At 49.3% G+C, this 22,238-nt stretch overlaps 1 protein-coding gene across 3 annotated transcripts in view; it reads left to right on the forward strand.

The window, feature by feature from the left end:
- Positions 1-22,238, forward strand: part of TGFBRAP1 (transforming growth factor beta receptor associated protein 1) — a 1,165,459-nt gene that overhangs the window by 889,628 nt on the left and 253,593 nt on the right. For all 3 annotated transcript variants that reach the window (XM_069636918.1, XM_069636917.1, XM_069636919.1), the window contains one exon: positions 405-551. In XM_069636918.1, coding sequence (XP_069493019.1) covers positions 405-551 — 147 coding nt within the window. The remainder of the gene's footprint in view (positions 1-404; positions 552-22,238) is intronic.

Below are 22,238 nucleotides of genomic sequence, written 5' to 3' on the forward strand. Positions count from 1 at the left end.
TAATCATCTGCCAAAACATTACCTAATGTAAGTACATTGTTATTAAATGGCGACTACGCATGTTACAGTGTGTACTGTATATCAGAGCTGATGTGTTTTTATAAACATTGTTAAAATAACCTTGAAGTGTTGGTATCTGTGGGGTTTTAGGGTGACTATTTGTTTACCATGGATATATTACCGTCTCTTATAATATGAAAATCACTCAATGTTTATCATACCAACAGTTGTTTTTGCCCGTTTAGCCCATTCAAATTGGTTAGGGATAGATAGAATAGGTGGTTAGATTAAAATAAGTAGACGTAACTTACTACTGTAAGGTTCCCACAATAAATGGGCTTCTAGAATAGAATTCTTTCAACACATAGCCTGTTTAATTAATGCGTGGCTTTTTTTTGTTTTAGCTTGGCGTTGAAATTTTCACCAGAAGACCTTCTGAACAACAGCAGAAAAATGGCTTCATTCCCGATGATGTCCTTAACTGTCTTAAGAAATATCCAAAAGCACTTCTTAAATATCTTGAACATTTAGTTCTAGACACGGGAATGCAGGTATGTTATTTTAACTTGCATTTTAAGTACACTATTCAAAATAAGCATTGGTCTGAAAAATATTACAGCACAGAACATGTTGTAATGAATCCAATTCTTTTACTGCACATGAAGCAAATCCCTTTCTGTCTTACAAGATGATTTCGAAATTCACACAAAAACCTGTTTTAAAAAGGGAAATTTGCTACCTCAAAATGTATTTTATCATAGAAACCAGCTTCAATTAATTATTTCCAGGTCAAGATTTTGGTAATTGTGTTTAACAACAATCACCCACTGCATCTCCAGAAATCATTTATTTTCATAATCCTATTTTGCCAGTATTATCTACCTATTGTGGCATAGAACCTGGCGATCTTACAAGTTTCTGGGCTCTGCTACTCATTAATCTAGTATCTGAAAGGTTGAGACTGATGGGCTTGCTCGGGGAACAATGCAAACATTGTTGAAACATAGCATATCCTCTACAACTGCTTAAAAGTTTAAGGTGCTAACACTGATCCATACGTTCACACAAAACAGTGGAGTTTAAATGTAGGAAATGAAAATCCATTCTATAATTTGTTCGCAGTAGATAGCTTGGTGAATTAGACTAGTTTAACTTACACAAAATGCTGGCTAGACACTTTTCTTGTTGATTTAAGCGTAGAAGTGATTGTTAATTAATACAGCATGAAGTTGTTTATCGAGTCTTATTTTCGCTTTTTCTGCAATACTTTTGTGTTGAGAGTATTTATTTTTGCAACTTTCCTCCATTTACTTCAAGTTGATCCCCCAGCATATGTGCTTTCTGTCTATTCGGACTGTTTTTTGGGGTGAGGAGGCCCATTTGCCTCACTCACCTGCGTTTGTCATTTTGTTTGAGGTGCATTGATCAGTCCTTATGGCTCCCAGTGCATAGTATGCTTACCTGTTTTGTAACTTTATTTTTACACCTTCAATGGAGTGCTGCTGAGATAATTTGCTTCCCTTTATTATTCTTTGGGTAACATCCCAGCTACTTGTGTGGTGAGCATTGAACAGACTAGAGGTAGGGAACAGTTTTTCATCTTTTTTCCAGCATGTATTTGTTCACCTTTCTTTTTACCACGGTAATGCCTTTTTAAGTACCATACTATCATGATGGCTCCCTATTATGTGTGCCATCCTCTTTGTTGGCCATCCTCCATTCTTTTCATTTTGGAAAATCCCATAGATGGGCTTGCATTTTTTGTGGTAATATGCTCAAATTAAGTGCTGGCCGGTGATTTGTCTAACTGGATGAAACTTTGTTTTATGACTGCCTGGTTGCAATCTATACTTGAGCCAGGGTATATTATATCCTGTAGTTGGGCAAAGTGTGAGGTGACTGTCTGTCCCTGATTGGTCAGACTTAAAATGTTTGCATGCTGCACAACCCTCCCATAGGTATGCTGGGGCAGCCCCTGCTTGAAATCTGGATAATTGGAGAGTACATGGAGCCATTGGGGATAATCGAAAACAAGATCCACGTATCTAAAGCCAATGAACTACTAGAGATGCACTTGGTGGAGGACTGCTGCCGAGACCAGCATTGGCTAAGCCAACTTCTGTGTTTCAGACTGCTACCTTTTAAATCGACTGGGAAGACCTGAACCAGGTGTCTTCTTCCTCTGGATTTGTTGGACGAACCATTATGAAACCCTGCTCAGCATCCATTGGTGTGTAACGGTCTGACTCATCATCAAGTCTGCAATTGGTCTACATCTGACAGAAACTTGGCTGCAACTTTGCACAGACTTCTTCAGGCATTGTCAATCGAAGCTGTACTGGCATCCATAGAACTCTTCTGGGATTGCTACTGCTATCTTTCCCAATGAGGCCAAAGCATGTCTGGGCTATTTTGTGGCAGGACTGGCCCTTTGCTGGTGGAACCAAACCTGATTTGCATATGTCTTTCCCCTTCCTGTAATGTCTTGGCAGGCAACGAACAATGGTCTGGAGGGTTGCCCAGAGCAATTGCCAGAGGTTTAAGATTAATTCTAAACCTACCAGCTATCACCCCTTTGTTTTGTACTGCCATCTTTCACTATGAGAAAGTCTCCTCAAACCCAAAGTCTCATAATGCTGCTCCGAAGGGCCTGCCAATCTTGTCCTGGGTTACACCATCATCCACTCCTGTTCACTGCTCCTGAGGGGAGTTTGCTCTTTGGTCATCAAGGGCCTGGGGACTGATAGTCTACCTCCTCCATGGCAGGAGGACCGTTTGGTGACTTTCCTATAGTGATTTTTTTGTTCTTCAAGAACACGTGCAATAAGCACACCTGCTTGTGATAGATTGAACTATAACATAACTAGTGATCAACTTCTAAAGAGTTGCTATTGTTAAAGTAGTTCTAGCCTACCCAAGGCTTTTGAAACAGATCTTAAACCCCCCTTAATCATTTTTGGTGTGTGTTGCCTATGAAACATGGTGTTATATAAAGTGGTAGGTAGCCCATTTTGGTGTTACTGAACTGTGGGTGGTGTCTATTTGTTTAATAATGACTTTATTTGCCAGTAGTTTGTTGTTTTTATTAATTGCCTATGTTGAATATGTAGTACACTCGGACTATACTCTTGTTAACTGTAGTTCACGCCAAGCTTGCCCCCTTTAAGTCTAAGCCCAACTGTAAACTGTTTGTAGCTTTTAAGTTGGCGTCTCAGAACCCCTCTTCAGAGTACAGCCTGAAAAACCCTCTTAACTGGTGGCAGCAGTAGGTTAGCCGTTGTGAGTTTCAGTGAAACGAGCAAAGAGTGGTTAACTCTGACCCTCTTGGAGAGAGTGTGCAGTTCGTGACTGTTCCGGACTCCTTTAAAAACCTGAATGGATGTGCTGATGGCCACAAAGTAACAACTTTTAAAGTCATGCTTCATTTGGTCACGCTCAAACATTTTTGATTTGTATGCCCCTGATCTGAAGCCGCCTTAGCTGAATCTAAGGAGTTGGATCCAGAGATGTTGGCTGTAGCTGTTCACATGTTGTTAAAGGGACTCTTCACAAAATTGAGAGGGTACCAAACAAAAGAAAGGGGGTCAGATAACGTCTTTCCAAACAGGGCCACAAACCTAAATGGGAGGGGGTAAGCCACATGGGAAGTTCAATAAGAATAGGTAAACTCCTGGTGCCACCCATTTTGTAAATGGGTAGTTCAGGGGTTGGTGAACACAAATGTAAGTGAGACCTGGGGGGGTCACATTTGTGAACTCAACATTTTTTCAGTACATGGAAAATTAGGTCACAGGTGCAGCCTTGTCTTCTGCTCAAGAACCCATGGGTGTTCAGGCTGAATTTGCTTTAGTGTCTCTGGCATCTTGGATTTCACATGTAGTTGATGCTTACAGTCAGGTGATTTATAATACAAAGGCGCATTGTAATCGTTTGTTTATGTTTACTTTTATTATGGCACCTCCACTTTCGGCTCACTTAGATTTGGGCAGGACAAGTCTGCAGGCCCTTTTGGTGGGTCTGGAGAATTGAACTTTGGTGAAACTTTGGGAAAGGTAGGGAGGTGCTGAGTGAGATAGGCATCGGTGTGTCATCAAAAGTGTTTTGAAAATGATCCTTTCCTTGATATGTAGCCAGTGGGCATTTCTTCTTGCCTCACAAATGGGCTCTCTTCTGGGGATATTTAGAGCTGCTCTGATGGCATTTTTCTGGATCACTTGTAGTTTGTGAATGTTATACGAGGACATGCCGGCAAAGAGAGTGTTGCAATAATCCAATCTCGCTCTGATGATGGCTCTCGCAATGGTAAGGCAATCAGCGTGGGCAAGGAAAGGTCTGGCAGCATTGATGAGCTTCTGCGTGTAAGCGCTGATGTCACAATGGTGTTCACCTGACGTGTTAGGGAGAGTGCGGGGTCCAGGTAGACGCCTAAGGTCTTTACTGAAGTGGAGAATGGTATCAGGAGATTGTCAATATTGAACTCAGTATATTGGGGGCTGAGGTTTTTTAAGACCAATGAAGGCCTGACCATCAGGATCTGTGCCTTTATTATCATTCAATATTGACAATGTCCTGATACCAACGTAGTTTACGTTGTACTAACCAGATGTTAATGACTAAACCACACACTATCATAAAAAAACTAGGCAGAGCAAGTTTTGCAACCTGGAATATGATCCCAATTCATCTGAAACAATGTGCAACTCTACAGCAGTTCAGAACCCATTTGAAGACGTTTCTGTTTGAAGGATAAAATTGATATCTGTGCCTTAAACTCCTGTCTCTCTTTGACATTGCCTGTCATTTGATTCAAAATGACCTCCTAATCCCCTTATCTGACCTTATCTGTTTCTTGTTATCCTGGTCTATGGTAAGCGCCCTGAGACCTTTGGGTGAGAGTTGCGCATATATAAAAAACAACTTAGTAATCATTTAAGAAAAGGCCATTGGCTGCCATCCAAGCTTGAATAGCTGAGTAGATTGAATTGAGGATGTGGGAGTCTTCTGTGTAGTTGCCAGTGAGGGGGAGCAGAATTTGTGTATCATCGGCGTAGTTCGTGTAGTGGATGTTGATGGAATCCAAGAGTTCAAAATAGGGGTTTAGTAAATATGTTGTAAAGTGTCAGGGAGACACTGGAGCCTTGGGGAACCACATGTGAGATAAGGGAAGAGTGGGGGAGGGCACAGGCAACTTCTGAGGAATTAGGCTATCCAGGACGTGGCTTCTTTTGAGAAATTGGCTGCTGGGGTGAGATGCTGGCAGAAGGTGTTGTTGTCAACTAGGTCAAAGGCAGCAGAGAGATCTAAGAAGAGAGGGGGTGCAGGCTTGCCTTCATCTGAGGTAATCCAGTTGATTTTTAAGGTGCAGCAGAGCTGATTCCATTCCATGACCTGGTCTAAAGCCTGATTGATGCAGATCTAGAATTTGGTTAGATTCAGAAATAGTGCTGGATTGGTAAGTACGCAGCTCTATCTAAGATTTTAAGGCGTAATGGGACTGTTGTGATGGGCATTAATAAAGCTAGTGATGAAGGGGATGAGAGCTTCCGCACATTCTTTTATGAAAAGGGGCGGGGTAGGTGTCCCCTTTAAACCTAGAGGGTTTTAGATTTTTTAGGATGACGCCTCCATAGGTTTGAGACCATACAGAAGCCGAAAGGGGTTTGATCTAGGTGGGTTGGTTATGGAGGTACAAAAAAGGGTATTTTAATGGCAGATTTCTTAGCGACAATTGCTTCCTGTAGGGAGGCAACCTTCTTTAGTAGGGCCTCTTGAATATTTGCACACCAGGTTTCATCTTTGATAATGCCTGGGGGGATGTGGGGCTGGTGCTGGGTCTTCCATTTGTTTAAGGATGTTGAAAAGCTCCTTCATGTTAGAATTTGCTTTAGCAATTCTGACATTTTAGGAGGTGGCCTTGGCCTGGGTGATGGCTAATTTGTAAGTCCTGGTTGTGGACTTTGACAGGGCCTTATGGGTATCTGTTTGGTGTTTTTTCCAAGATGCTTCTGCTTGGCGCTTCTTGGCTCTCAGGTGTTGGAGGTCCTCTGTCAACCAGGAGTAGGCGTGGGACAGCACTTTTGCCTTACGTCGAGCCAGTGGGGCAACAGTGTCCACTGCTGTCTCTAATGTCTTAAGATAGAGTTCAGCTATATCCACTGGGAGCAAGGTGGTTGGGGTAGAGGTTGGGCAGAATTTGCGTGATCGTGTCTTAAGTGATTTTACCGGAGCTTCTTGCCCACATAGGGGGTATGTGGGTGCTGACCTGACCGTTGTTCTGGGGATGTGGGATAAGTGATTGGACCAGGGGCAGGGGGAGACATCTGTGCTGTTGACTTCACAGTTAAGCTCTCCCAACCAGTCCAGAGTACGGCTCTTGGCATGGGTGGGGATGTTTATGCGCAGTGTAAAGCCTTGAGTGCAGTAGCTAAAGAGTTGGCGTTGTGGTCTGCAGGATCATTCAGGCCCAGGCTCACGTATCCTAAAAGGATCACTTTGGACGTTGGTTTAAGGTTTGCATTGAGGAGATGAATGAGGTCATCTTCCAAGGTGCCTAGTTATCCAGGAGGACTGTGTACTAGATTTAGTAGTATATAGCTAGTGTAGGAGGTGGTGAGTTTAAAGGAGAGCAAATCACAGTTCTCTGACTGCCCTCTACCTAAGCCCCTTCCCTGGAAGCCATCTTCAGATTTCTACCGCACGTTCAAGTGTTGGGAGTCCTTGTGCTATAGCTCTTGACTTTTTACTGTGTATTGCGTTTTTTCAGAGGATTCTCTATTTTTTCGGTCAATTGATCCTCAAGCTCCACCGATTCATCACCCGATTAACGGGGACCCGTTTCGGAAGCTTCTACGCCCCTCAAGGGCAAATGTTCGTCGTGCTTCACTTCTTGGAGGATTCCAGAAGATTCTTGAGGCCTACCATGTGTGGGCATGGCCAAAGATAAGGGAGACTCGACGCCGCTGTTCAGGATCTGCCCAGGATATGGACTACGGAATATTTTCCTGGAGGATGGGCACTCCTGGTGCCTTTACTGCCTACACTCAGACAAATTGCACGTGGAGGAGACCTGTGCATTCTGCAAGGACATGTCTGTTTGCACTATGAAGGACCGTCGCAAGCGGCTAGCTGAGTGGCCGGAGGCAGGTGAGCCCTGGCAGCATTCTTCTCCCAATAGGAAATCTGAGCGGTCTTCTAAGACCTTTGAGGGCGCTCCGGTGACGTGGGCCCAACAGAAGGCAAAGCACTGCGAGTCCGCGGGCACCGGGTGCGCCGTTGGTACGGGCTCCGTGGAGGCTAGGCTGGGCGCTGCTTCGCCAACGCTGTCAACTATGAGCCAACACTCCGGCTCAGCGAAGAAAAGGAGGTCGGAGCACCCAGGTAAGCTTTTGGAGAAGGCCTGATCGACTCCGACAGAGAAAGGCAAGGGGGAGCGATGCGCTGACCCTCCCCCCCCACAGTGAAGGCCTCAGATGCACCCAAGGTCGTGAAGGCCCAGGTTCACAAGGCAAAAGCGTCTATTGAGGGAGCGGTGGCATCCCTGCCGAAGGCTGCAGATGCGGGTTCCCAAGAGACATCCACCAAGATGAGAGTTTCCCTGCCCGCCCGGAGGGAATGGTCATTTGTGCCCATTGAGAAGACTCCTGTGAAGATGCCGATCATCTCCCCAAGACTGTCGCCCCTGGCTGAGAAGAAGGGGTGGGGGGGCGCAGTGGTCCAGCTAGACTCGGAGATCTCTTCCGAGGAGGAACTTTCAGGCTTGGCAGTGCCTGAGAAGAAGAGCGTAGAGGCTGGTCCCTACAGGAAGGACCCCAACGAGTCAGATGGGGAGAGCGACGAGGGAACCCACGAGGAAAGGCAAGGCGGGGAGGAACCGCTGGTACTCCTGTCGCAACCGCCGCCTCCTCCGACGGACAAATCGGAGGACATCCTACAAGATCTGCAGGGTGCCTCCAAAGGGTTCGGCGGCAGCTTTTTCTTGTACTGTCTAGCACCCCATTCTTTGTCCCAGGAGGCCTACAGAGGCTGCAGCAAGGCCGGAGGAAATTGTTGTCACTGCCAAGGGGCCCAAGGTGGTAGGGCCTCGGTGAAACAGGACTGAACCGGCCGTGACGTCTGGCCCCCACACGAGCACCCCTATGGGAGGCCGGCTGGCGAACTTCGTCGGCGTGTGGAAGTCCATCTCCACCGACCATGGGGTGCTGGATGCCTTGGCCCACGGACACACCCTGGAGTTTCAAAGGAAGTGTCACCATTTTCTACCTGTTGCCAGGAAAGAAAACCACGTTCCACAACTACTTCTAGAGGTACGGGCGATGCTGAAAAAGGGCGCGATAGAACTCATCCCGAAGAGGCTCCGGGGCTCCGGAGTATACTGGCGGTACTTGCTCGTCCGAAAGAAGACCAGCGGTTGGCGACCCATTCTAGATGTCTGCCGCCTCAAAAAATATATCAAATTAGAGAAGTTTCCGGATGGTCACCCTCCAGCACGTGCTGGGACAGCTGAAGGAAGGAGACTTCCTGTCGTCGCTAGACTTGGAGGATGCTTACTTCCACATCCCACACATCCTATGCACAGAGATACGGACAAGGCTGCCCATGCCAACGGGTGACCCGGCGCCTGGACAGTCGCAGGATCCGCCAACTAAGAGGAGCCGAGTCCATCCTCCTCTGCCGTACCATCCCTCCCCTCCATCCCCTTCGCCGAGGGGCGAGACAGAGCCGGATACGGCGACGACGGTTACGGGCGACAGAACAGATCTCCTGTTGCTGGTACACAGGGCTTCCCCCCTGATGAGATCAGATCCTTCCACGCCATGATCTCTAGGGCTTCTGAGCTGTTTCAGCTCAACCTTGAGGAAAAGGAGGGTTTCCTTTCAGCGATGAGAGGCCTAAAGCAAGACTGTCCTCTCGAGCCCGCTGTTGGCCGACATTTGGGACGAAGGGCTGTCCCTGCTGATGAACCCATCCTCGACCCCGGCGATGAGAGACCGGTACTAGAAGAAATACCGAGTTCCAGACTCTGCACCGTAGTTCCTCAGAGCGCAGCCATCCCCGGACTTGGTGGTCTCGGCAGTGGCCAGGAAGAAATCTGCGGGGTCGGCGGCTACGACTTCCACTTCCCCACCCCCACCGGACGGCGAGGGAAAGAGGCTAGACTCCATGGGACGGGTAATCTTGTCGGCGGCGACGACCATTAAGGCGGCCAACGCTCTCGCCACTGTGGCCCGCTACGACAGGGAGCTGTGGTTTAAAATCGCCCCTCTCCTGGATTTCCTCCCAGACAAGAGGGCGGAGGCCCTTGAAATCCTTCAAGAAGGCAATGTGTCGTCAGACCATGCCATCATGGTGGCCACGGACATCGCCGACACCGGGTTCCGCCAGATGGTTAATGGCGTTTCCCTTCGCCGGTGTGGTTGGCTCAAGGCCATCAACTTCCATCAGGACGTCCAGACGAGGGTATTGGACATGCCCTTCGGGGACAACTAGTTTGGCAAGACGGTGGACGAGTCACTGCAGGCCATCAAGGCAGACTCCGAGACGGCACGTGCTTTGGGCACGCTCCAACAATGACGGCCAGCCTTTCGCCTGCAGGGAGTCCATGTTTACCCCTATCTGGACGATTGGCTCATCCGAGCGAAGTCAAGGGAACTCGCCGTTGAACACGGAAGACCGTCCGCCTCCTCACGGAACTGAGGTTCTCGATAAACTATGCAAAGTCCTGCTTGGTGCCATCACAGGACACTCGGTTCCTGGGAGCCAGGCTCAACACAGTGGCACGACTGGCTTCATCATCGGAGGAGAGGATAAAAGCCATCGTGGGCAAGGTACAACAGCTGTTGACCATGGAAGTTGCCTGGGTGAGGTCCATCAAGTCCCTGCTCGGCATGATGTCATCATGCATCTACCTCGTTCGGCTGTGCAGGAGTTCCTCGACGCCCGTTGGATACAAGTGTCTGGAAACTTCGAGGACAAGATAGGCCTCAAGGAGACATTGTGTTGAGCAATCCAATGGTGGGGCGCCACGTGCATCTTGCGGCGGGCATGGACTTTCAGACCCCAGCGCATCAGGAGATGGTGACGATGGAAGCCTCTGTGGAGGGATAGGTGGCGCACACCGGAAATCTCCACGCAAGAGGACTTTGGCTCCTGGAGGAGAAGTTGTTGCACATCAATGTCCTGGAGCTCTGGGCCGTTTTTTGGGCCTTCAGGTCCTTGCTTCTGTCCCTCAAGGGCAAGGTGGTGCAGGTCTTCACCGACAACACCACCACGATGTTCTACATTCGGAAGCAGGGGGGGCACCAGATCCCCAGCTCTCTCCAAGGAAGCGCAGGATCTATGGCACTGGGCTGTCGCCCAAGGGATGTTCCTGGTACCCTTTCATCTAGCACAAGTGAAGAACACTGTCGCCGACTCACTCAGCAGGGAGCTGCGCTCTTGCCACGAGTCGGAGCTTCGGCAGGATCAGGTGGACCTACTGTTTCGACGAGGGGGGCAATCCCCAGATCGATCTGTTTGCGACGGCGCTGAACACCAAATGCCCGAAGTTTGCCAGCAGGTTTCCCCAGCTGGGGAGCATAGGAGATGCATTCTCCTTCCCCTGGGACGGCCTGTTCCTTTATGCATTCTCACCGTTGCCGTTCCTTCTGCGACTCGTCAGTCAACTCAGACGGTCCCGGTACAGGATGATCCTCGTCGCATCGGCGTGGCCGAGGCAGATATGGTACCCGGACGTTCTGGACATGTCAGTCTCCCCTCCAATCAAGCTTCTGATGGATGCAGATCTTCTCGCCAGGGAAGGAGACGCGATTCTGCACCACGACCCGGGGTCGCTGAACCTGAAGACCTTGCTCCTGTAGCGCTAGAATTTGGAGGATATGAGATCCCGGCGGACTGCATGGAGGTACTTGCCAAGGCTTCTTCGATACGTGCTACGGACATAAATGGAAGAGGTTCACCGTCTGGTGCCGTGCACAGAAGATAAACCCTCTACGAATTACGGCCCCTCAAATGCTGCCGTACTTTGTCGCTGGCCAAGGCGGGGGTGGCGCACGCCTCCATCAAAATATATCTGGCAACTATCTCCCCCTATACCAGAACTCCGGGGCGGTCGTCGCTGTGGTCTCATCGCTTGATTGAGTTCATGAAAGGACTTTTCTGCTTGTTTCCACAGGTGAAGGCTCTGGCCCCGGCGTGTGAGCTCAATGTGGTGCTTACTAGGCTCATGGGCCCTCCGTTCGAGCCTCTGCACTCGGCACCTCTGAAATTCCTATCATGGAAGACAGTGTTTCTTGTGGCCACCACCTCCGCACGACGAGTGGGAGAGATCCAGGCCCTCTCATTTAAGCCTCTGTACTTGACATTGCACAAAACGAGGGTTGTGCTGAGGAAGCCCCCCCCTCTTTCATGCCCAAGGTGCTGTCGGACTTCCATCTCAATGAAGCCTTGGTGTTGCCTGTTTTCTTCCCGTCGCCTTAGTCGCCGGCTGAGAGGACTTTGCACTCGCTGGATGTGGCTAGAGCGCTGAAGTTCTACATGGACCGCACAAAGATTTTTCTGAAGGCATCACAGCTGTTTGTGAACTTTGGCCCTGTGAACCAAGGGAAGGCCCTCTCCAAGGCTTCCATTTCCAGATGTCTCTCCGGCTGCCTCACCCATAGTCATCGGTTGGCAAACCGACCGTTGCCTTGCCGTCTGAGAGCCCATTCGACCAAAGCGATCGCTGCAACTAAGGCGTTCCTTTCTGGTGTGCCCCTGCTGACCATCTGCAGGGCTGCTACATGGAGGTCGACTCACACCTTCACAAGATTCTACTGCGTCGACCGGGATTTCAGGGAGGAGTCCAGAGTCGGCCAAGCAGTGCTGCGCAACCTGCTTGCTTAAAGGTGAGCCTGGTGAGGAGGTACGAGATGCTTAATGTTGAGATGTTGAAATGCTTAATGTTGAGCCTTGCCACCTCCTGTGGTTGTGCATGCGTGTACTGCTATGTATTCTTTATTCATGAGCAATGTGAATCCATGCCAGACCCATGCTGGAGAACAACAGTTACAGCTAAGTAACTTGTTCCTTGCCATGTAGCTTAGAATGCCATTCTCCAATATTCAGGGTTTCTCTCTATATTAATGCCACCCCGCCTCCTCTAGCGTCCTGCCTATGTGCTCTTAGGATAGCGTACCCAGGGGAAATGGCTAGGGTTAGCGCAGGGCCGAAGGCTGGATGTAGCCAGGATTTAGTGAGGGCTATGAGGTCTAGGTTGTGAGCTACGATGAGATCATGGATGTCCAAGGCATAGGCAGGTACTGACCTTGGATTGATTAAGGCTCCTTTTAACTGGGTGTGCTGAGTGTTAGAGATTTGAGACGTAGGTTGGTCTGATGTAGCTGTATTTGTTATGGTTTTGGAGGGGCCTTTTTGGCAGTAGTGGTGAGCTTGGATGGTCCCGGTTGGGGCAGGGTGGTGGGGTGAGTATGGGTGGCAGAGTGTTTCATAGGCAGAACTGTATTATGGTTTGAGGTGCGGCTTGCCAATCTAAAGTTTCAAGTGGAGATGGACTGGGTATAGGTTATGAGCATTGGGGCTGATCTATATATGAGTCTCATTTCTTGTGGAGAGCAGGGAGGGGTCGTGTGGCCAATGGTGAGAGGAGTTCGGCGCACAGAGGATGGGGAGTGGCCCTGGGGCAGTGTGTGTTGTGCTACTGGTCGCTTGGCTGTGTTTGCGACAATGTATTGGTCAGGGTGAGCAGCCGTGCAGGGTCCATCAGTTATTACAGTTATAGGCTCAGTTAGGATTTGATCCCTAAGTTTTTGTGGGCTAGTGAGGCTCGTTTGCGGTCTCATGGAGATGGTTGGTAGTGCAGGACGCACAGCTACGAGCAGGTGCCTTAGCTTTCTGTGGCATGACTGAGAGGAGGCGAGTTGACATTGCTGTGGTGCGGGGAGACATGGCGATTCGAAGAGATGCACGAGGGCAAAACAATAGTGCTTCATGGTGACAATGGGTTAACAGCATGTTGCCGCACATAAAATTACAGACTTTCCAACTTCTATGTCCGGGTCTGGTGCGGTGTGCGACCTCGAGCTGCGGGGCCTGCAGTGCTTGGCATTGGCTATTCTTGGGGTGAGCAGGCATTAGGCCGACCTGCGTTCGCTGCGGCGAGTAGTTCGGATGTTGTGCCATAAACTGCTACTCGCCAATCATCACGTTTCACATGGGCACAGTGGAATTTACTTGAGTCTGGGGCGGACGTCTTCACAGGGCTTCCTAGTGTCTGGACATCATAGTGTCCTGATCAATGGACCATAGGCTAACAGAACAGTGGTGGGCTACATACTTGGACACTCAGAGGAAATAGCTAAGGCTCTTCTGGGGCTCATCAAAACTCCCTGACCGACCCCCACAAAGGTTCCCTGTGATGCCTGTCAGCTGGACAGTAAATGGCACGTCTCTCTGACTTGGCTTATTCGCATTCATAAGCAAGATAAGATACTGTTAAGTAATGTCCTAAAACAGGACTTAGCAGTGACACAGGATACCCTCCTTGCTCCGGGTCTCAAACTAGAACACCCAGATTTTGGCTTGGACTAAGATGAAGGCAAAGTGAAAAGCAAGTAAGGGTAAGAACGGTCCTTTTCAAAATCACCAGCTGAGACTGTGCTGTCTGACTTAACTACTGAAGAGGACATGACCCCTGTCTCTAGAAGACCTAAATCCCAGAGACCATCCTGATTTGCAAATTGTACATGCAAGATGGTCCCTTTAAGGTTGACCTTTCTAGGAGTCAAATAATGTAACCCTCCCGTGAAGGTCTAGGAAGGCATGCCTCTTCCCATTTGGAGGGGTGGGTCTTTGACAGAATGCCATCTGGTGAGGGTGTGCACGCCCCAGTTCTTTTGATTTGTATTAATATAAAATGATGGGGTAAATCTGTTTCTGAAAGGGGGGCTTGCTCAACAAGACACTCTTTCATAAAGCTTCACGCCAGAAGCATAATGCACATTTCTGTTGTTTGTTAATCTGCTTAGAATCACATGCTGTGCATAGGTCCGATATCCAGTGGTCACTGCGGAGTATTGCATTTTGTTTTTCGTAGTCGAAAAGGGGACGTTGACAAGGCGTGTCTGTAACACTATCCCTATAGTGACGTGGGCTGTACCCACAATCTCTCACGCATCGAGGTCCCTCAGATTGTTTTTTTCCACCCAGCTACTGGTCGCCTTTATGCGGAGCTCCTAGAGAGACATTGCAAAATAATTTCTTCGACCTTTGGTCGTTTGTCATTAATATCAATAACGTAGATCCCCCCCCCCTCGACGCAGAGCTGTTTCTGCGCCGAGCAAGATCTTCGACGGAAGGACGAGCGGAGGGGATCCTTTGGTGCTGCCGAACACGTGGCCTGGCCTCGCCTGCCATACACAGTAGGGAGAGTGGGGTTTTGTGGTCTTTCTTTCTTCTCTTTAAGAATGCCTTTCTCTTTCCCCTCCCTCTCTTTCGAGGTCGTAGTCACACTTCTTGCCCTCAGCTATGGAGAGGACGCCATTTAGGTTTTGCCCGCTTTGCAAGGGTAAATATACCTGGAAGGATAAGCACAAACGGTGCAACCGTTGCTTACCCCTCGATCACCAGCAGGACGGCTGTGCGGCCTGTAAATTACTAAAGCCCAAAACTCTAAAAGACCGCATGGTCAAAAGGTGGGCGGCCTACGCCATGTCTAGGCCTGACTCCTCGCCCGCTGCTGCCGCCGACTGTGACGAGGACAGTGACTACACGCCCCCGTAACGGAGGCTGTAGGGGATGAACACCCCGGCGACAAGGACGCACACGGAAAAACACCAAAGCACATACCCGCCGGCATGCATTCGTCGAAGACGAAGGCAGCCATAGCGCCAACGGGGATGCCGGGCCCACCGGTGTCTTCCGCCGACCGTAAGGGTCGTCAGCCCTCCCCGCCAACGCCTCCGCGACAGGCGACTGGGCATTCTAAAAATAAGGGCGCTAACACCAAAACCTCCGGCGACGCGCATCGTAAGAGCGCTCACGTTGCCAACAAGGACTCGACGAGCAAGGACTCGACGAGCAAAGGCTCGACGTTACATAGCACGACGGCGACCGATCCCTCGGAAGAGAGCATGATCGCCGAAAGCCTCGCGCGCATAGCATCTAAGGACGGCCAGAGACGTACGGCAAGTGAGACGCCGAAAACCGCGCACAAGGCCAAAGATATGCCGAAAGCGCCGGAAAACAGATGAGGCCAGTTCCTGACGCCGACAGAAGGCCCTAGCCAGCAAGAAGGCTACTCCGAAGGCGAAGGCTCACTTTCTTCCACGTTATGGGACAGAACCAGACAACTACAGGTGGAAGAAACTCCTTTTTCATTCCCAGACCATCCTGGCCGACCTCAATGGACCTTTGAAAGGTTCCAGACCTCTATGGATAAACTAGACGGGTTCATGTCCATCCCAGAAGACCGGGCACCCAAGAGACCAAGGGAGGCACCCCTGGAGAGTCCAAGGGCTAAATACCAGAAGTTTTATAATCCCATACAGGAGGACATATACTCTTACAATCCCACTGAGGAAGACACCTTCTTCCAGGAGGAAGATGAGTTCACCTATGTTGAAGACCAACAAGAAGAGGAAGGTTTTCACGAGGAAACTAACCTAGGTGAGGCGGGATTCCAGGAGGACACAGGCGAGGGCGACCCAAATCCCTGGCAGTCACCAGCTAGGTCGACAGACACAGGCAGTAGCAGTATAATCATCAGGTCTACAGAAACTACACCAGTCAGGAACCCTTCGCCTATCGATGATCAACCCACCTTCAATGCACTGCTGAAGAAGGCAGCAGCACATTTTGAAATTGAAACTGGGGAAGTCACCCCAGACACAGATTTTGTGGAGAGAATTATCAAGGAAAAAACCCCCACTAGCCAAATTATACCCATCCTCGCCTCAGTTAAGAGACGTATTACCCCTTCTCTTTCCACTCCTGCATTGGTGAGAGGGGTCAATCCGAGGATTGAGAAACTGTTCTCTCAATCAGACCCATTATATATTAAGGGTCACTCGATCCCGGACTCCCTGGTTGTGACCAACACCAGGAAAAGGGCAGGAGTCCCACTATCTACCAGCGAGGCACCCCCAGATAAAGAGGGGAAGAAGCTGTATGCCCTAGCCAAGAGAATCACCACCTCTGCAGCATTCTTACCAGAATTGCCAATAATAATACCCTATTGGCAAGCTATGCTGATGCTCAATGGGCAAAGCTCAAACAGGACATCGAAGAAGTTCCCGAACCCCCAAGGACTCGTTTGCTGGCTACAGTTAACGAGTGCTCTCTGGTCAACCAAAGCATTGTCAAGAATACCCTCGATGCAGCAGAGACGGCTGGCCGCACTTTGGTACAAGGAATTTTGCTGAAGCGTCACGTCTGGCTTCGCAATTCCAGATTTAAGGCGGAAACAAGCGTCCCTTATTAATAAGTCCATAGAGGAGTCCAACCTCTTTGGGAGAGCAGTGGATGACGCGCTGGAGAACGCGAAGAAAGAATTTGACACAATAAAGACCTTAGACCAAATTTCAAAACCCCCTAACAGGCGGGGATTTGGTAGTAAGCGCTTTTTTCGTGGACAACGCCTGCAACAAAGCCAACCACAACAGTATTCTGCCAGCAACTACCAGGGTAATAGTGGCCACTACAATCAGAGGGGTCAACGCCGTGGCAAAGGGAGAGGCCGGGGTTCCACCACCAGAGGCTCCCAAGCTACCAACACCACCAAGTGACGTGAAGATTCGCATCCCCTCCCATGCAACGCCTGTCGGGGGCCGGTTAACATCGTTTCTTCCAGCATGGGAGGGAATAACATCAGACCGCTGGGTACTTGCCACCGTAGCCTGCGGCTACTGTATAGAGTTCAAAAGTTCCCCAACATACAGACCCCCGAGGGGACGGCGCATGACACCAGAACACCTCGCCATCCTTCTCCAAGAAGTGGACCAACTGCTGGAAAAAGGAGCCATAGAGGTCGTACCTCTATCTCAGGTAATGGAATGTATTTATTCAGTGTACTTCCTTGTACCCAAAAAGGATCTAACCATGCGCCCTGTATTAGATCTGCGCCCAGCGAACAAGTTTGTCAAACCCCAAAAGTTTCATATGGTGACCTTAAATGGAAGTGATCCCACTGCTGTCACAGGGAGATTACATGACAACACTGGACATGAAAGATGCATACTTTCATATTTTAATGTTGCCAGCGCACAGAAAATACCTCAGGTTTATGATAGAGGGCAAACACTACCGTTCAGAGTGCTACCCTTCGGCATAGCATCTGCACCAAGGGTATTCACAAAGGTACTGGCAGTGGCAGCGGCCCATCTGCGCAGATTATCCATCCCAGTATACCCTTACCTCGACGACTGGCTCATAACAGGGGATTCTTAGGAGACATGCTTCTCAAACACCCAAAAGACTAGACCTTTTGTTCCAACTGGGCTTCTCCATCAACGAGAAGAAGTCCAGCTTAGACCCCAGCCAAGTTAAACAATTCCTAGGGGCTCTAATTCGAACAAAGGACGGCCTCGTCTTCCCCTCCAACGAGAGGGTCCAAAACATGCTGTTTCAGATCCCCCAATATGTGGCAGGTCGAGAGGTGACGGTGCGCAAAGCGATGCGCTTGCTAGGAATGATGGCGTTGTGTATTTATTTGGTACCTCACGCACACCTGCGCCCAATGCAAGAGTCGCTCAACAGCCAGTGGTGTCAGGCCAGCGGACAATGGGACGATCTAGTGGTGGTCTTGCAGGCCTTGGTTCTCTCGCTATGGTGGTGGACAAAGGAAAACCTGATAATAGGGAAACCCTTTGCCACACCCGTGGTGGAAGCCACTCTATCCACGGACGCATCCCTCACAGGATGGGGGGCTCACCTATCCCATCAGACTGCTCACGGAGTGTGGACTCAGAGCGTAGCATCCAAGCACATAAACCTACTGGAGCTACGGGCGGTGTTCAAAGCACTAAGAGCCTTCCAAGAACACCTACAAGGGAAGACAGTGATGGTCCTTACAGACAGCACCACAGCCATGTACTACATCAACAAGCAGGGGGGCACCCACTCCCCAGGACTGTTCAAGCTGTCCCAGAATATATGGAAGTGGGCTCTCAGACACATGTTCCTACTGTCACAGCACGTACCAGGGGAACTCAATCTGCTAGCAGACGAACTCATCAGAGACTTCCCCCTGCCCGAAGAGTACGAATGGCGATTGCACGAAGACATCGTCTTAGACGTCTTCACGCAATGGGGATTCCCCGAAATAGACCTCTTTGCAACTCTGGAGAACTCACAATGCCAAAGTTACGCCTCCAGAACCAGTCCAAGGGGAACGGTCTGTTGATTCAATGGTCAGGGAAATTTGTTTACGCCTTTCCCCCGACTCCCCTTCTCAACAAAGTTGTGCACAAGATGCACCAGGAACAAGTTACCATGATACTAGTGGCCCCGATGCGGGCCCGGCAGCCATGGTTCGCTCACTTGATGGAGATGTCCCTATCCCCCCCAGTGAAAGTTCCCTGCCCGTACAACATGCTGTCACAGGACAAGGGCAGGACACTGCATCCATGCCCTCAGACCATGAACTTAGCAGCCTGGCTCCTGAGATCATAGAATTTGGACATCTACAACTCCCGCAGAGATGTATGGACATCCTCGGGGAAGCCAGAAAACCTAATACTCGCCACTGCTATTCTAGCAAGTGGAGAAGATTTGTCATCTGGTGTAGAGGTAAGAGCATCAACCCGGTTGACTGCTCTCCCACACATATTGTTCTGTACTTGACCCATTTATTGGATTCAGGTCTAGTGTTCAATTCCATTAAAGTCCACCTGGCGGCACTTTCTGCATACACCACTTCCCAACTTAAAGTGTCGTGGTGGAAGATACCAGTTATCAAGGCCTTCATGGAGAGGGTAAAGAGAATACACCCTCCGATAGCTAACCCAGCTCCTGGATGGGACTTAAATGTGGTACTTTCCAGACTCATGGGCTCGCCATTTGAACCCATGCACAAGGCAACTCTTAAGGACCTCACTCTTAAGACTGCTTTCCTAATAGCTATCACCTCCATTAGGAGAGTAAGTGAACTACAGGCTCTTTCTGTTCTAGACCCCTTCGTAACAGTTCACAAAGATAAGGTGGTTCTACGCACACACCCTAGGTTTGCACCGAAATTCATCTCGAAATTCCATGTAAACCAGTCAATAGAACTACCAACGTTCTTTCAAAACCCTTCCAACTTGGGAGAAAAAAGTCTGCATACACTGGATGTACGCAGAGCTGTCATGTTATACATGGAAAGAGCCAGGCCACTGAGAAAGACTAATCAGTTCTTTGTCTCGGTGGCAGCAGGAAGAGAAGGAGATGCAGTCTCAAAATCCACTATATCTAGATGGATTGTTCAATGCATCACACTCTGTTACACTCTTGCTAAGAGAGAACTACCCTTCAAGCCAAGAGCACATTCTACTCGAGGCACTGGGGCTTCCATAGCATTCATTGCAAATGTTCCCCTTGAGTCCATCTGCAAAGCGGCTACCTGGAGTTCTGTGCACACCTTTACAAAACACTACGGTATAGATGCACACTCTAGATCTGACTCCCAGGTGGGACAGGCAGTATTAAAACATCTTTTCTCTACTGTTCCTTCTCATAACCCACCGCCAACTCCGGGTACTGCTCGCTAGTCTATGCACAGCATGTGATTCTAGGCAGATTAACAAACATCAGAAGACAATGCATTGCTTACCGTAAAAGCATTTCTGATGGTTGTATCTGCTTAGATTCACATGCGCCCACCCTTCCTCCCCGTTCGGATGGAAGGAACATAGACATCTTTCTACATCTCTCTCTTTTCTGTACTCACTCACGTATAGAAGGCTCCCTCAGGGCAGAAAAAATACAAACAGAGGGACCTCGACGCGTGAGGGATTGTGGGTACAACGCACGTCACTATAGGGATAGTGTTACAGACACGCCTTGTCGACGTCCCCTTTTCGACTACGAAAAACAAAATGCAATACTCCACAGTGACCACTGGATGTCGGACCTATGCACAGCATGTGAATCTAAGCAGATACAACCATCAGAAATGCTTTTACGGTAAGTAATGCATTGCCATGTGCCCTACTGCATCAGTCTCCTGACATCTGCCGCTCCTTCTCTCCAGTGTCAAAGAGCAGGTTCAAAAGTCACATGTGCAGCCTTGCAGGCTGCTGTGACCCAAAGTCGCGACAGACAGAAGGAGCACTTTAGTTTCTGCACCTCTGTAATAATTGTTTCCATATCAGCTTGGTGGCAGGGTAATCTCCAGGAATAAGCCAAACCTTGTTATTGTATGGTGACTGATGAGAGCACACAATTATTAAAGCCACACCAAATTGATAGCCCACAAGCATCAACCGTATGAGTCCAGGTTGGCAATGTATATTGACGACTTGCATGACCATCTCCATTGCACCAAGTGAGACAGTAGCCAGGAGTCTCCCTTCCTTTGATTCCTTGGGAGGCAGGTTATCACTTGCCCTCAGGGCACAGGAAATCTTTTGGGAACCCTTCTTCAAAGGGGTATTCACATAACAAATGCCAGGTTCACACTAGGGTGTTACACTACAGCAGCCTTTAAATTCAGCAGGTCTAGGAAAGGGGGTAGAGTTAGAGTATGCAGCAAGGGGAAAGGTGGACCTGAGAAGTGGTAGCGCCATCTTGCTTTACTGTTGGGGTTTTTCCCTTCCTGTCCTCTCCATTTCCTGCAGGACAATGCACTCTGGGTATGATGTAATTAGGCAAGGATTATTTTTTACAGCAACAGGGATTGGACCCCTTACAGCAGGCATGTTTTTTCCAATCCCTAGGTGACGATAGAATTCACCCAAGGCAGAAGGGAGTTCTGTCCCCAACATTCCCCTGGGAACAGTGGAGGTGAACTGTTGTGGGCCAAGGCCTGAAACTCTGCCCACTGCACTGGAATCAGTCTCTTCACTGGAGGTGAGGGAACCTTTGTAGGTGCCATACAAACTCCTTGGACTGGGAGAGCAGAGCAAGAAAGACTCCGCTTATCATTCCTTGCAGCTCCTGGATTGGGACTCGCAGCAACCAGAAGGCCTGGGAGCAGCTGGACTCCTGTTCGCACAGATTTGAACCACATTCACTGGCACCCTTCGAAGCGACTGTGTTGCTCCTTTTGGAACTTCACGACTTAGAGCTGCTTGCCTTCCTCTTTGTTCCGGCTTGATGCCGCTTTGCACCAGTAGTATCTCTTTCTGCCTCGATTCCAGCACCGGCTCACTGCTGCAGAACCCTTTGATTTGCTGCTTCCTTGAGCACTTCATCGAAGCTGCATCTTTAGGCACTGCATCGAGCCAACAGAACTTTGCCTTGACGTGAAAGAACACCAACCCGAACCCTGATAAATGACACTCAGCTGAGTGGTACACCCCCTTCCTCTAACCGCTACATGAATTCCCCTGCCTTATGGTTAGAACACTTTGCAAAAAAACCTACACCAAACCAACCTTGTGCTCTGCACCTAAGAAACAACAGACTTGGCTCCTGATTTTCACGTGTTATCAGATGCACTCAGAAGACTTGCACCCCGACCGCATCTTCACTTCCTGGTCATAGCTGCATGGAGCCCTCCACACCCTTATCCAAGTCTCATCCTAACATTGTATCTCCTTTTCCTAAAGATACACCGATCAAGGGCACCCTTGTCAACGCAGGGTCCCTCTCTGCACATGCACTGGACATTGCCGACCTTATCAAGACCCAAGACCTTGATTTTATCGCCTTTTCAGAGACATGGCTACATGCAGCCTCCGGGCCTTCACTCTGCCTCGCCATTCCTACAGACTATTCCATCACTAGATGTGACCGCAACACTTCTCAATCTAGAGGGGGCGAAGTTGCCTTTATTCACAAAAATTCACTTGGCCTCAGAGTGATGTCTTGCACAAAAATCGCTTCAGCTGAGCTACTCTCAGTTAAGCTTCCCATCTCGCCCAAACAAACGGCCACCGCACATCTAATCTATAGACCGCCCGGCCCTGCCACTTCTTTTGCGGAAGAGATTACATCTCTATTATTAGACAAATCAAAAACCAAATCGTAAATAATCCTTCTGGGAGATTTCAACTTGGGTCTCCATGATCTTAATGACTCCGCTGCAACCGATCTTGCTAATACCT

This window comes from Ambystoma mexicanum, chromosome 7p, assembly GCF_040938575.1.
Source record: "Ambystoma mexicanum isolate Mex_15411 chromosome 7p, UKY_AmexF1_1, whole genome shotgun sequence".
Taxonomy (NCBI): Eukaryota; Metazoa; Chordata; class Amphibia; order Caudata; family Ambystomatidae; genus Ambystoma; species Ambystoma mexicanum.